General features: G+C 33.6%; 1 protein-coding gene across 11 annotated transcripts; it reads right to left on the bottom strand.

Annotated features, from left to right (window-relative positions):
* Positions 1–3270: 3270 nt before the first annotated feature.
* LOC131652661 (uncharacterized) lies at positions 3271–14620 on the bottom strand. Of its 11 annotated transcripts, XM_058922595.1 has the most exons (14): positions 14304–14618; positions 13605–14222; positions 13283–13522; positions 12861–13172; positions 11327–11451; positions 10010–11155; positions 8791–8932; positions 8517–8676; positions 8116–8279; positions 6864–6949; positions 6426–6525; positions 5158–5219; positions 4884–5043; positions 3271–4244 (listed from the first exon to the last, which is right to left on the bottom strand). In XM_058922595.1, exons 1-14 carry the CDS (start codon positions 14469–14471, stop codon positions 4077–4079), a joined length of 3651 nt encoding a protein of 1216 aa, XP_058778578.1. In that variant the 5' UTR covers positions 14472–14618; the 3' UTR covers positions 3271–4076. The 11 variants fall into 11 exon arrangements, 5 of the variants coding, with proteins under 5 accessions (XP_058778578.1, XP_058778582.1, XP_058778579.1 ...); XR_009298753.1 differs by lacking the exons at positions 3271–4244; positions 4884–5043; positions 5158–5219 and adding an exon at positions 6677–6762 and having other exon boundaries at positions 6424–6525; positions 14304–14619; XR_009298754.1 differs by lacking the exons at positions 3271–4244; positions 4884–5043; positions 5158–5219 and adding an exon at positions 7905–7966 and having other exon boundaries at positions 14304–14620.
* Positions 14621–16282: the final 1662 nt, after the last annotated feature.

Below are 16282 nucleotides of genomic sequence, written 5' to 3'. Positions count from 1 at the left end.
TTCCACACGAAATTTTGGGTGCGCGTTTGGTTAGTGTGAAACCCGCACTCGAAACCCGAAATCACACTCGCTTATATATATATATATATATATATATATATATATATATATATATATATATATATATATATATATATATATAATATTGTGGAAAGTTGTAGAAAAATTATAAGAAAAATGTATTTTATGTATTTAGCAGCGGGTTCGGGTTTGGGTGAAAAAATCCGAACCCAACGGGTGTGGTCGTGAGTGTTATTTTGTCACCCGAACAACATTTGTGTTTGGGTTCGGGTGCTGATTTCGGGTGCGGGTTTGGGTAGTGTGAAACCCGCACCCGACCCGTTGTCATCCCTACTTCTTCAAGCAAACCAAAACTAATTTGAACAAATTAAAACTAACAATAAAAAAAGTTAAACTAATTCAAACCAAAATTAAAATAATAGAACATAATAACTAAAATAAAATTCAAATAATTAAGAATACCTAAATTAGATAAGATAGAATTACCAAAAATAAACAATACAACATACTTAATTGAACAATTATAAGCAAATTTGAGTTGAACGTTGACAAACAAGTCATAATTGACAACAACAAACAATATTGAGCCGCACAACGTGACTATAATTGAAAGAGAGAACGTGATGATGGTGGAGTGTGGTTGAAAAAAAAACAATAACGGGGTGATAGAACTTAGAAGTTTGTATGGTCGTAAAAAAATATTTTTTTTTTTTGTGATGGAGGAATATTTTAAGTTTTGATATTGACATATTAAAATTTTAAAAAAAATAAAAAAATGACTAGTTTGATGCATTGTTTTGAACGGTTCAATCCTATTTTACTCCGGTTTTGACCCTGCTGTGATTTTGAAAGGTTGATCGGTCCGAATTTGGCTCTAGTTCCTAGTTCAACCAATTGATGACCCATAAAGAATCATACATGAGGCTATACGTAAAAAAAAAACAATACAATGACATTCACAATGCTCTTATTCCTTGTGCTAACACTGCATCACAGGAGGAAAAATGCATGTGCTTCTTTGAAATGGGTCATCTTATAGAAAATTCATAGTGTATATCGATATGATAAGAAATCGTTTCTCGAAGAAAAAATTCCACTTCAAAGTGGTCCACCTCAAAATCTAGTCAGAAGCATTATGTCTATTGGATGGCTTTAAAAATCACGACATCTCCTGAGTGGACATCTCATTTCACAAAGAAGTTGAAACTTGAATGAATATTTTTTTAATAGGATGTGAGAGTTTATCAAGTTTAGTGATATTGACAGAGAATCAAATTAGGAAACCACCAGTAGATTTAGACAGTGACATATTTTTTTATGCATTTTAATTTTTATCTTACAATGCATCATGGATGTAATGTTATCTTGATATTTTCATGAATGTATTACATATACATTTTGATGTGTTTTAATGTATACCTAACATTGTTTATATAAACATTGGAATTATTGTCTTTATGTGCTTGTATGTCATAAAACAAGTATTGTTAATTGGTCTAGTGGAAATAAGGGTTAATCTGGATTTCAATCTCTAGAGACACCTATGAGGACATGCCTTTTTGTGTTGCTTCATACATGATAAAAATGGGGTGAATCCATATTTTAATCCCGGGAGACACCATGGGACAAGCTTGCTTTTGTCTTCTTTGTATGTAATAAATATGGGGTGAATCTAAATTTCAATCTTCGAACGAACCCTTGGGACATGATTGCATTTGTATGGTCTAGAATGATCTAAAACTTATATAAATGTCTCATGTTGTTAACAATAATGCTCTAAAATGAATAAATATTGATATATTGACTTTGTTTACTTCAACGGCATGATGCCTTCTTTTGAATGTAGGGTCACAAAGAACACCTCTCTTGTAGATCTAAAATCCAAAGTCGAGAACCTCTTACACTATACTGATAATCAAAGAGTGACTAAGATAGAGTATCGTTCATCCGCAATTAATAATGTGGCAACAAAGAGGTGATTCTAGATTTTAAAATCCATATATACCCCAAGAACAATATTGTGTATGTGTATTTTGTACTAGATAATAAAAGGGTAAATCTAAATTTCAATATTCAAACAAACTCTTGAGAATGTATTGGACTTTTGGGTATTTCTTCTTTAATTTGTAATAGAACATAGTCAAGTCATTAAAATAATTTCAGCACATGAAAAAGGAGGACAAACATTCCAAGGTTTGAGTTCCTTCCTTAAACATTGAGACCACCCATTCAAACTTAAGAAATGTGAAAAATGAGATTTACAAAAGAGTTATAAATCTAAGCATGATTATCCACTATTTTTCTAGAAGTTTCTAAGTCACATTATTATATAAATAGAAGGATTTGTGAGTTTCATCAGTCCACCAAAAAAGAATGAGAAAATTTAAGAGTGATAGTGAAAAATATAGTGTAACCTCTTTGAGAGAAAGATGGCCTTATTTTTATCATATCTTGGTGTGAGTTCGAAAAATATTAGATACCATCAGAGTCAGATGAGATTGAGAGATATTTTTTTGTATCAAGAGCGTTTGTATCATATTATTATATATTTAAAATATTTTATAGGATTGAGTCTCGTGATTTATCTCTTTTACATTGAGAATATTTTTCATGTAAAAATTACTAGTTTGATTTTGCTGTTGTATCATCTTTGTTTTTGTAGGGAAATTAAGCAAATATTTCCTAAAAGAAAGAGATAAGAAAAAAAAAGATTTGAGGCATTAGATCGATATTACAAAATTAAGATGAAAGAAATAGAAGAGAAAAATGTGTTGATTCATTAAATTGATTTACACTTAATATATTTTGTTTAGTTAATTAATAGTTAGTTTTAATGTTTTCAAATGATTAATTTAATTATTATTTTACTTTTTTAACTACATTAATTTAATTAAAATAATTTTTAAAAATACTTTAACTAAAGTAAAATTTGATAAATCAAAGGTTGTGTAATTGTGAATTGAAACATAAATTGCTTAATATATTTGATGTTAAAATAGTAAAGGATGTTTATGCATAGAAAAACACTCTCAACCGGAGATAGGTGGGTGATCTGTTTTCTTTAGCATTTCAAAGTTGCATTGACCCTATAACTTTTGCATGTGAAGTTGTGAATTATGAAGATTGAAAGTTGATCTTCTTGTAGAACAATTTACCAACAAAAATATGGTTATAGAACAATTCACAAGTATGCACTTATATTGCTAAAAAAAATTACACAATATCTTGATAACGTTTCTACTTCTCATTTTAAGCTCACTTTACCAATTACTCATTTAACTTATTAAAAGTCACTCACACTAAGACTGGACAACTTTTTGTCTTAGAAAAAATAGCAAAATGATTTTAGGCAGAGTCGCCTCACCCTTATCTTATTTTGCATAACATATTCCCTTATATCAAGATTTCTCCCTCACTAATGTGGCTCAAATGCTACTCAAATGAGAACATTGCTAAAAAAAAGAGGTAACTAATTTTAAGCATAAAGGCATTGCTAAAATCAAGTCTTAGAAATAAATATAATAGTTCTTACTTAACCTTACTTAAAGATATGAGAGCAATTGGGTAAAATGATTTTGATGGAAGAGTTAGGTCTAGTGAACATACTTTGACAGAACATAAAACATAACCTTCAAGAAAAAAGATCAAGAACTAAAGAGAATGAGGATACTATTTGAAAAGGAACTTAAAGTCATGAAAAAGAGAAAATCTTACCATGAGAAACAAAAATTGTGAACCATGAACCGAGCTGAATATGATGCATTTGATACCAATTTTTTCTCCGTTTCTTTTCTTTTTACAAAATTAAATTGGAAGTTGTCATTGAGAAAGTAATAACCCATACATTCTCTATGTACATAATCTCAACCTGAAGTTGGCAAATTCATGGGACATAATGTTACTTTTACAGATCCAATGCTTTTTTTTTCAATTTTTTTTGCGTTTTGTATTTTCTTCATCAAAGATATAAACATGGGAATACCGTATACCCCCAGCCACATACCAATGTTGACCTTTCAAAGCAAACTTTCATTCTTCGTCGCAGCTGGAAAAATTCAGGCGGCGTAGTACCCCATCCCATTGTTAACATCGGAATAATATTCATTATAGTTGAGATATTCCCAAAAACGAGAAAGCCCAAAATTCACATGCTTAGGTTCCTTGACATAGCAGAGGTGCAATTCATTTAGACTTCTATCAAACTTCTGCTTTATAGAAAGGACCTGCAAATAAATTAAAACAGCTGGTCAGTTCTATTGTTTGGAGTATAGGATCAATTATTTGAGGACATAACCTACATGTTCAAGAATACAATGTTCCATTTTCAAGAGGACCTTTTTGGCAAATCTATTTATAACATATAAAATCTGATGCACTAATGTGAAACATCAGCAATTATAACCTTTGAATTAATCTTCATCATCTTAATTGAACCTGCGTACAAATTGTATATTCACCATACAATTGAAAAAGAACAAAGAAAAATAAATAATTTACAATAATTTTTCATACTTATTTCAGATTTTTATGATACAAGATTTTCTTTTATCTTATTATTTCTTGTTTTTATGAACATTTCCACTTATCTTACTTATTTCACATCCCACATTTTTAATAACTTTTTCAGACTTATTTCACATTTCCGATTAACATTTTACTATTTATTTTTAGTTCATAAACAATAACAAAATCTATTTCAATATTTTCACACCAAGACCAGTTAACAATAATGAATCACAAAGTCTAAATATGACTCCAAAATGGCAAAAAAAAAGTTTAATATTTTCAGAGAACAGCTTAGTATTTAAATATTTTTTGAACATCTATTTTAATTAAATTCCACTTAGTTTGCATGGTTTTACCTGGGATATATTGACTGTGGAAAGTTTTCCTAATAAGTCTCCTCGATCATTTCCAATATCCCAAGCACCTATTGTAATACAAGAGCGGAAATCGAGTGCACATTGCAAAATGCTCTCAATAATGTTGCCCACAGCCTTTGTTTCATCAGACAGGAAACATCTGCAATAACATATACATAAAACTCCTATTTACCATCTGAATTTAAGGAAAATAGTTTTAGCTCTATAGCAAGTGTCTCTATAAATGATAAGCATCAATTGAATTTAAACTTACATTCTTAATGAATCAGCAAGATATTCCGTGTGCACAGACTCTAGATCCATCATATCTTTCACCTGCAAGAATGGCGGGAATATCCAAAACATTGTTATAGTGATTGAATTTCGAAGTCATATAGATGATCATATCTAGACTGGTAGAATATTTTAAGAAAGTGTTTGGTTTTTTTATCCTACCCAATTATAAGAAAAAGTCATAAATTTAAAGATATATTAATTGATAAAATTACTCTAATATCCTTAACATCTGTCTCCTAGCAATCATAAATTTAATACAACTACAACAATTTATTTTACTAAATGGAGTCGGCTACATGGATCAAATTACGCCATAAATTAATGTTCTATGCAATACGCCAATACATGTTTCTATCTAATTTGTTAATCTCGGAATCTTTCTTCTAGGCCTTCTTGATTCTTCTACTTCAAATTGTTTGACTCCTCCCCGTCTAATTCACTCTCCTTCCAACATAATCTACAAATCTTCTCTCTACATGCTCAAATCACCTAAGTCGATTTCCCACCATCTTTTCTACTATAGGTGTTACCTCAACACTATTGACATTTCTAATTTTATCTCGTATAGTCATACCACACATTCAACGCAACATCCTCGTCTTTTCTACACTTTATTCTCGTGTTGATTCTTAACCGCTCAACATTCTATCTCTTACAATATCTCTGGTCTTATTGGTGTCCCCGATAAAAGTTTCCCATATATAATTTTAATAAGATATATAAAATTACAAAGAGGAGAGGGGGGCAAAAAGTGTAGCAGCGCGACCCAATTTCCTTCGAAGAACCTTTAGCATTAAGCTGAACACCGCCAAGAGGCCAAAGACACCTTATCCAATAAATTAAAAGATTAAGGACAGTGAGAAACTATTCCAAAGCAGACAGTATAAATTGCACAGCCCAAATTGCCCTTGCTAAATTTTAATCTAACCAGCAGAAACTGTTCCAAAGCAGAGGAAGCTAAAAGCCTAGATCCTTACAGGATTAGAATTGTATTCCTATTAGTATCCGCAGAACTAGATTATGAATGAGATGTGAGTTACATGCAACCTAGGGAAACATGCGCAGGATCGAGATGTCTTATATCAAGCACCATAGGGCACTATATCAGCAATGATGGAAAATAACGATTTTGTGCTGAAAATAGCTAGTTACTAAGCACCATAGGGCATCAATTTCTACTTCGAAGAAAAAGATACACAAATGAAACTAAATAAATAACTGCCAAATAGAACCATTGGCTTCAACCTTGTGCCGAAGGGAATGAAGAAATTTGCACCATGACACATGTGATAATTGTGATTCCACATATTGCTGCAAAGTAGATACAAAATGGCTGATCTGGTGCCTGTCAATGAAAGGGGAGCAAAGGATGCGTAAAAATACCAATATGCAGATAAAAGAAGCTCCTCTTCAATATTCAAAATTTATAAGAGGAACAATTTTAACCAATGCCCTATGAATTTCCCTTTATAATATATGGAAAATATTCTGCATACTTCTATACACTGGTATCAAAGATTTCCTGGATTTCATCAACGACAATGTCCCCTCCTAAACCACATGGTCCAAACCTCCAAGGCTCCTTACATTAAAAATGATAACATGACATGACCCCTGAAGAATATCACATTAAATTGAATATACATAATAGTCCAAGACTTCCCAAAAAATATCCGTACATACCTCATCTTCATTAATATATTAAGATGCCCTGCCCCATGCTGGCGAATTTCAGCATTTAGATCCTTATTGGTTGTATGTGCCATATCCTGTTCACCAAAATTGAAAGAAAATAAGCACTTTCAATAAAAACAAAAGCCCTTAGACTCCCTTGAAAAATCAAAATAAAAGTGTGATTCTAAACAATAGAAGCACTTGAGATATCGGATTATATACTTCAAAATGTAGCTGCAGATTTATGAAATAACAGACTCTCCAATATTGTAAGAAAAGTTATTTGTATGTACATAGAAACATGCAAGGCACTTTGCAAATTAAAAAAGAATAATAAAATAATAGATTTTTTAAGGAATGTCACAAAAATACACTTCTAGATAAAAATTGTTGAGATCCGACATAGAGCAAAGATATGCACAAAAAGTCTGTATAAGACTTGAGCAATCCTCTTCCCTAAAGTTAATATTTAGGGTTGAGTTAGGCTTGGCCCAAATTTTGAGATGGTATTAGAATCAATCTAAGATATGGTATGGCCAAAATTGCAAAACTAACACTCCAAATGACTAATCCAATACACGAGGGGGGATGCTGAAAACTTGAAAAACCACATCAACTAAAGATACATCCAAAATAGTCCTTCTTATAAGACTTTAACAATTCTCACCCCTTGAGCTAGTGTTTGGAGTTAAGTTGGGCTTAGGCCAAATTCTTTGAAAAAAATTAAACCAATAACCAATAAATAAATAGTTACTCCTCGACAACTCTTTGGATATCTTTAATTGATAAGTGGTCCGCAGTTTTAAATTGGAAATTTTCTGCGGATAATTCCTTTATGTGACATCCCAAATTTTTTGTATTAAATGCACCCACAGATAAAGAAGTCATTTCAGAAATAGAAACAAAACAGAATAAATGCACATAACAATCTCAACCAGAATTCGACACACTTATACCAGTAGTTGTTTATCTCACAGTTAAAAAATAAAAGTGCAAATAAGTAGTTAAAATTACAGAAAGCTCATTTCAGAAATTATGGCAATGTTGTACCGTAGTATGTTTATTGATTGATCCATCCAAGTTATAACGTTGGCATGTGCCATTTGTCGTTTCTACTTCAAATGTTAGAATTAGCCCATTCGTTATGTATTTCAGAGACAAAAACTCACAAACTTTTTTAGAGGATATACAAAAAATAAATGCATATATACACAATATTAAGGACTGGAAAAGAAAAGGGAGATATTGCAAGAAATCACACCTTTAGGGAGCACCACACATCAGTCAATGAAAATAAGGCAAGCTTCACTTGTATCAAAAAGCTGAATATATCAGCATATATTTTTAAAGCCGCAGGTGTCAAAATAATACAGAGTGGCCAATCCACGTGGTAACCCAGTCCTAAGAAATCGAAAGAACGGACCCCTGCCATTATTTAAGAATTTCCTTATTACATAATTTTACCGTCCGCCGATGGGTGGGGTGAGCATGTCAATAAAAACATTCATATAAGTAGGAGGAGGGGCATATATTGTCCTATGTGGTTAATTTGAAATTATTTGCTAGTTCATTCTCAACGTAGTGAAAACAAAATACTGGTTCTCTAGAAAAAGATTGAATACAAACTAGGGGCAATTCCTTTCAGTAGTAGTATGGATGTACCGATAGCAGATGCTGAAAGAGGTAATTTCCCATGTCCTTTCATGTACACAAACAACCTAGCCTTATTGGTGTCTTGCTCACAAGAAGACTTCTGAATTGACAATTCAAGTAGGTCTTGAATTTCTGGAAGTCTCTCACTAGCTTCTGTAACAGACCACTTCTGTGGTTTCAAGTAAAACAAACAATGAGTAAAGGTGCAGTATAGTAGACTATAGTCAGAACTCAAAGCTATGAAATATTATGAAAGTCATTGCCAATCAAAATTTAGGAATACATGTCGCCAAAGTGACAAGATAAACAAATCTGCCCAATCTGCTAATTCCATAAAATGATACCGCCGCAGTGCTAAAAGATGCTCTTGCAGCTTAAATGCCTCCTCAAGCACGTTGATGATCAATTTGCTGACATAATTGTATCTGGCATCGTCAAGGACATGCAAACTAACCCATTGAATTTTGAATATGAGAAATTGTTGATGATCTCATGTAATAACGTATTTATAATACTTATTCTACCTTGTTCATCTATCAGCTTCCACATATAAATTCTAAACATGGCCAATAAATTAGTATTGTCCCTCTCAACATATTATATTTTATACAGTCTTACTGCATAACTTGCACCTTGGTTGGTACAGTAATACTCGGGACAAAATTACTATGGTGCATTAGTTCTAAATGGCATCAAATTATTATTAATGTAGCTTGTTTGTCCCACCTAATGGGGTAAAGTCTACTTGTTTTTGAAAAAATATTTAAGCACCACTGAAGCATTCTATCATTTCAAAATATAAAATTAAAAAAAATTAGAAATATTTGCATTTCTTGTGATTTTTCTAGTTAATTGTATAACTTTCTAACCCATTTCAACAGCAACTACACCAAACAGTCAAATTTCTGTGATTACGATGCCTTCCAGTAGATTGATACATTTCAACTACATCAGTAAAGAAGCAACTGAGGCTGCATTAACCAATTTACAGAGGATGATAAAACTGACATGACAGATGCATGAACAGCATCGAAAGGAGCCGGATATTCTTAGGTGCCTAAGTCCACATCGAGTTGTGGGGGATGCTTTGTTGAGTATTTATGTGGTTTGGTTCTTCCTCCTTGATACGTAGTTTTTAAGGGAGGGTTCCACGAGTGCTTGGATACATAGCAATTAGTATCAGAGTTGGTTGTCATGTCAGTAGCTCAAAAAGGGCTATCTACCGAAGGGTTGACCAAAAAGGCTAAGTAAAGCATCGTAGAGTGTAGCTGCCAGAACGTCGGCTATCACTCTCTAGGGCAGTACTATGATAGAGAATAGTATGAGATGTTTGGTGCAGTATTTAAGTGGTGTGGTTCTTCTTTGAAGGAAGGATTCCCCAAGTGCTTGGATACCTATCAAGTATCATGCTGAGAAATAGAAGTTATAGTGGAGTGAAATATAAAACAGCACACCTAACCCATTCAACTATATTACCAGAATGAATAAAAAGATAAGGATACTGAATCATGATTTCCTGAATTAAGCACTTGTCAATTATAATATCAAGTGGCAGCTCAAATGTTGACAGCAAATTCTGCTTTTGAGTAGTATCACAATCAACAGTTTTCCTAAAACTGCCCAGCAGACTTTCCCAGCTGCTCCCACCTGATGCATCTGTTGAAACATATTGCTTATGGTCTACCACATCCAGTGAAGCATCAAAACAATATTTGGGAACATCAACCAACCCATCCTCATTCCTGTGGCCAATTTCTTCATATTCATTATTCTGATTACCATGAGTAGATGCACAACTATCCAAAGGATACGAAGATGTGTTTATACGGATTGAATTGGTTGGTAACTTGTCCATATAAACCTTGCAAGGGTCCTCTACAGTAGAAAAGTTGAAGTACGGCAAAGTTTGTGCATGATCTACTTTGCATTTTTCCCCTTTCATACTTGTCTGTTGAATCAAAACATTTCTACTCAACATTAGGTTCGTACTAAAGGGATTAATGCTAGGAAGATTGCCCTGATGGCCAACTTTTAGTGGTTGAAAAGCACCCAAACATGAAGCTAGTGTATCATTGACAGGTTTATCCTCACTCAAGGTCTCCCTGCTCAAAATATCACCTATGGTAATATGACATAACTGGGAATAATTCAGGGGTTGCAAGTCCTTTTCTGTAATCTTTTGCTCAACACTTCTATCATCATCAAAAGATTTTTTCAGTAAGTGAACCATTGATGAATAACTATCAATGCAGCTATCTCTCTGTAGAATACTGAATTTACTTGAGCACCTTGAATTCTCAGGATTTAGAGTATCAAACACACTTGATATCATTCCCTCATTGGAGGACTTCACCAAATGATCGACGGCAACCATTTTATCACATATTCCATGTGAATTACTGCCTGATTTTTCATGATGACGGGAATTATGTATTGAACTACTTAAGGTATTAATCTTCAAGAATTTTAAAGCAGTTAGATGACTTTGTTGCCCTGCTATTGGGCAAGGCCAACAACTAAGCTGATCAGACTCCAATTGCTCCTCAGTGCTGTTTAAGGATGAAGTATCAGATGAATCATACGTATCTTCCAGCAAAGAGAACTCGTCTTCTGTACTTGACACATCCGAGTCCAAGTTATCAAATCCCCTGAGAATTTCTACAAAACATCAACGAAGAAATAACAAAGGGAAATAAAGGTGCAAGGATAAATGACTAATATGCCAAGTAAAGAATAAGAGAAACATGCTCATTAGCATACATCTTCATGCGCACACATTTTTCCTAGGGGTGGGAGGAGGGGGATGAAAGTAAGATTACATTTTTGGAGAACTTTTATCTGCTGTTGGACAGACAATAGGCTCGTCTTCTGACATGAGCTGGCTGAGTTTGTCTAAAGTCCCCCCACCATTATCAAAAGAAGAAACTGGAGTAGGCATAGGTACCTGCAAAAGGAAATTCTTCATGTGTGAGAATAAAAAAACAGAGAAATATGCACACCTACTCATAATAGGAAAATCAGTTTTCTTCCTACTCTCCATCTCATTGTTTGGGTCCCTGCAACAACAACAACAGCCAAGCTTTATCACACTAAGTGGAGTCGGCTAGATGGATCAACTTTTGCCATAATGTTCTATCCAGGACCATGCTTCATTCCAAATCGTTAATCCCGATATCTTTCTTAATAACTTCTCTTATAGTTTTTCTAGGTCTTCCTCTACTTCTAGTTGTTTGACTCTATTTTTCTAGATCTTTCAAAGTCTATTAATTGGGTCCCTAATGAACCCAATTGTATACTCCTTGTACTCCTTTTTCATTTGTCACATCCAAAAACTAATTGTTGATCAAAATAAAGATAAAACAAGATCATTGATGGGAGTGGGACGACTATGAAACAATTTTATTCCATATAAGACTGTTGCATCATTAATATTAAATAATGATGATGTATTCTGGAACATAGAGCAGTAACATGACGAACTGCAGAGTGCAAACAAATGTTATTACTACAAAATCAATGCAAGAATCTGAGAACCGTTGCACTAAGTAACAAGCAATATATAACAATTAGAAGAAAACAACAACTATTTCAACTCAAGACTACACAACATCCAGATGGCAAGAATTACTGTTTCACCCAGTTTAAAGAAATACACAATAAATGGCATAGTACAAAGTAAGAATATAAATAAAATTTAAACTATATCTGCTGTGCCGAAACAAAATGTTTAATGTTAAAAAATATGTATATTATTCCCCATATCATAGCATTAAAAAAAACGAAAAAAACTGCATCTAAGGTGAAGGATCGCCTATCCCTTGTAATGACTATTTTAATTATGTCTCTAGTAATGTGGGATCTCAACAAATACAGTAATACTTATTCTAATCAAATAGGAAACAAACCATGAAAATAACTAAGAAATATGAAAAGAAATCATAAGACATATTCTAAGATACTCTAGAGATAATAAGACCCAAATAATCTAGTATTTTTGTATCATCTGACACAAACAAGCAGGGAAAGGGAAGATCTTAGCACAGACATTGTTTTAAAGAAATAATGGGACACATTTAGTTAGAAAGCAATCCAAGAATTTTCTTCCTTACTTATGATGTTCAACATATATTCATTTTAATTGGATTTGCTTACTGATTTTGAAAGAAGAAAAATAAATTGGATGTCTTTCTGTATTTCTTCTTCCATTGGTGCTTGTAAGAGAAAATATTGATTTTTGGCCTTGCAATTCCTTTCTTTTCTTTTGGAAATAAAATATTTATTGCTATCACAAACACAAAGTAAATGGAAGTGAAAAGTGCACTGTGCAAAAACCAAAACTATGGAATATGATACCTGCTGATATCTAACTTCTAAGCTGCTCAAAAGGCTTTCAATTTTTTCATTCATCCTTTTATAGTAGCTTTCTCTTGCAAGCACCATATTTCCTATAATATCTTTGCTGAAAGTCAGTGGAGAAAAATAAGGCAGACTATTGCTTGAGAAGCCACTCCAGCAAGGTAGAAAGTCGTCACAACTATGTTTTCCAGCAGCAACGTCAATGCACAGTTCAAGCAATTTCAATAGTACTTGAAGCTGCTGACCAGCTCTAACAAGTGGAACCAATAACTCCTTGAGAAATCCAGGAACGGAAACTCCATCTCGCAACTGACAATACGAAGTCTCCAATATGAGAATCAATCTAACAAAGCGATAGTACGATATCATACATACGGAAAAAAAAAAACAGTTTGCATGTCAGCACACGAAAGAATTACCCTGATTCTCGCCAATGGGAACTCAACAGAATTATCGGCTTGAACATCTGGGAATTCAACAGAACTACCAGCTTGATCTTGTGAATTAGACGAAAAACAGTCGATATTTTCAACAATAAACTCCTTATAGGGATCATGGATTTCCGCTTTGAAAATCCAAGATCTAATGAATCCACAATACGGTTCACACGATTGAAGAAAAAGAAACTTGAGCAAATCACAGTGAGCAGAATCCGCAACCTAAATTTCATAAAGCTGTAAAGATCAGTAGATATTTGTTTTATACAAAACGAAAAGGTCACATTCAAATACAGCGACTGACCTGTAACTGTTTATACAAAAACGTCAACAAGTCCCCTCCTCTTGAGAAGTTACAAAATTCAGAAGTAGCTTTAACAATCAGATCCTCAAAATCAGTATCTGAAACGCAACGACCCCACTTTTGCAGGTTACATATGCTGGCAAGTGCTTCAATCCGAACCCTAAGTTCATTCGTATGCAGAAACAACTCAAGCAGTGTAATTTCGGAATGCGCAACACTCTTCAAACAACCAGAGAAATCAACATGTTTGGAAGAACGTCTGAAAATTACAGATGCCTGGACTGTATCAAGACCAGAAATGTATCCTTCCAAGACCTTTCCCACCGCCACAGCAAATGCTTGGTTAACAAGAGTATAGGGAGGGTGGGAAGGGTCTTGATTTAGGGTATTTGTGAAGAAATCAACGAAGTGACGGAGAAGGAAAACGAGAGAGCCGGTTGAAGCAATGGATTGAAGTATGTTTGATAAAGAGTGAGTGGTGGAGGCTCGATTCCAGAGACGGAGGGAAGTGGTGTGAGGAGGATGAGATGAAAGAATGGGAGATAGGGTTTGGATTGTGATGAGAGATGATTTTATACCTAGCAAAGCGTTTGTTGCTAACCTCACCAAACTTTGTTCCTGAAACCAAGTTGATTTTGAAATTAGGTGTTATGTTATGATGAAAGTGAAGAAGAGAAAAGGAGATGAAATTGGACTTACAGAGAGAGTGGAGAGGGTTTGATTTGATGATGGATTTGAAGGAGAAGAGGAGCGTGCACGAAGTCCGCTTTCGGAGGGTAGAGATTCCCAAGTTTTTGGGGGAAGCCATGGATTATCGTGGATCTTCAAATTGTGGAGCAATGACGCACTGGATGCCCATTCCATCATTCACTTCCGTTTCTCTTTCGCGCTAATGCAAATCTCAAATCCGTTGTGGTAAAGTAAAGGGCGCTCAACTTTTTCAGATTTTTAAATCATGGATTCACATGTTCGTCCTCCTCTTTGCTAAACTTTACTAGTACCACCTTACTCAGGGTTTTTTTAAATTTAAAATTGACATTATTTTGTTCGTAATTGGTAATTTTTTTTTTTTTTTTTATGATATTCGTGCTTAAATTCGAAAGTAGATTATATTCAAAACTAAACTAAGTGGTGTGTAAACTACGAGTAAAACTTCAATTAAAAATTTAAGTTATTTCGGCACTCAGACACAAATGCAAAAAAATTAAAAGAAAAATAATTTAGTCAAATCATTTATTATTATTTTAACATTTATTTAAGAAATATATTTTAATGGTATACTTTTGTCATTAAGACAAAATATCAGAAAAAATGGACACAAGTCATACAAAAAGAAATGTAATCCCTAAGGCTATTTTTAGATACATAAAAATGAACGGAGCGGAACGGAATGAAACGGAGCGGAATGAAATAAAAATATCATTTCTTTGTTTGGATACCTAATAATGGAATAGAGTAAGTTTGTCATTCCGTCCAAATCGGAGGGTACAAAAAATGATGGAAAGTGATGGAATGAGATGAAATGCATTCTATTCGATACCGCTTCATTCTATCATTTTTTTAATCAATCCAAACGATGGAACATAACTTTATTCCATTCTATTTCGCTTCATTCCAATATATTTCCTCAATCCAAACATACCCTAAAGGAGAGTCAAGTATACGACTTAGCAAAGGTGTCATAAGGAATAAAGGCATTGGAAAACAATTACGTGTCAAACTCAAGTCAGAAGAAAACAACATGAACCTCGGGTATATAGCAAGAAATGTTACTAGGGATGCCATCAATATAAATGCAAAGACTTTAAAGAATTATTAGCACAAGTGGTGGAGATGACATCAATTAGAGAAATCCTTAGTCTGGCTGAAAAACTAAATTTAGAGATATAGCAACTCGATGTTAAAATATTGTTCTTTCATAAAGAACTAAATGAATAAGTTTATATGGAGCAACCGAAAGGTTTTGTTGAATAGGAAAAAAAACTTTGTGTGTCATTTAAAGAAAAGTCTTTATGGTATGAAACAAGTTCCAAGAAAATGGTACATGAAGTCTGATCTCTCCATTATGGAACATGAGTTCACAAAGATGGAAGTTGACCACTATGTGTTTGTGAAGAATTATGAAAATGGTGAGGTCATCATACTGTTTTGGATAGAGACACGTCACTCCCCTCGTTTCCATAAACGAGAGAGCATTTCAATAAGCGGTTAGACATTACATATAATGGGCAAATGCTCCAATAAATGGGGGACTAAGAAGTTGGCAGGGCGATATATCTCATAGCCCATCCTTGGAGAACCCCTATATTCGCCTCTCATGAGCCCTTTGTGAATATGTCAATATAATTATATATATTTTTAGTCATTAGTTAATACTATCACATATCGCTTTTGTGAGAATTGTATCAAACTCTATTGGGTCGAAGAGTAGTTTCTGGTTCGACAGGGTTTATGCATGTCGTCGAAGTTTGTTCACATGTTGATGTCGAAGACCTACATACTGTAGTCGAAGTGTATTCTAGTATGTGAGTGTCGAAATGTTATGGTAGTCAGTATTTCGAATTGAGCTTGTTTGTTATGTCTAATTATTTAAGTTAGCTTGTAACATAAGTTAGCTTGTAATGGGTATTTGTGAAAATTTTCATTAGCTTAGTATGTTAGGTTTATTATAAATAACA

Source organism: Vicia villosa, linkage group LG2, assembly GCF_029867415.1.
Source record: "Vicia villosa cultivar HV-30 ecotype Madison, WI linkage group LG2, Vvil1.0, whole genome shotgun sequence".
Taxonomy (NCBI): domain Eukaryota; kingdom Viridiplantae; phylum Streptophyta; class Magnoliopsida; order Fabales; family Fabaceae; genus Vicia; species Vicia villosa.
This window is presented reverse-complemented; position numbering and strand designations above follow the sequence as displayed.

Coding starts and splice junctions, on each gene's coding strand:
- LOC131652661 (XM_058922595.1), bottom strand. CDS start 14,471: ATGATGGAATGGGCATCCAGTGCGTCATTGCTCCACAATTTGAAGATC. Junction 6,950..8,115: donor ATGTGTGGTGCTCCCTAAAG/GTGTGATTTCTT, acceptor TTTGGTGAACAG/GATATGGCACATACAACCAA. Junction 5,044..5,157: donor CTTGCTGATTCATTAAGAAT/GTAAGTTTAAAT, acceptor ATGTTATTGCAG/ATGTTTCCTGTCTGATGAAA.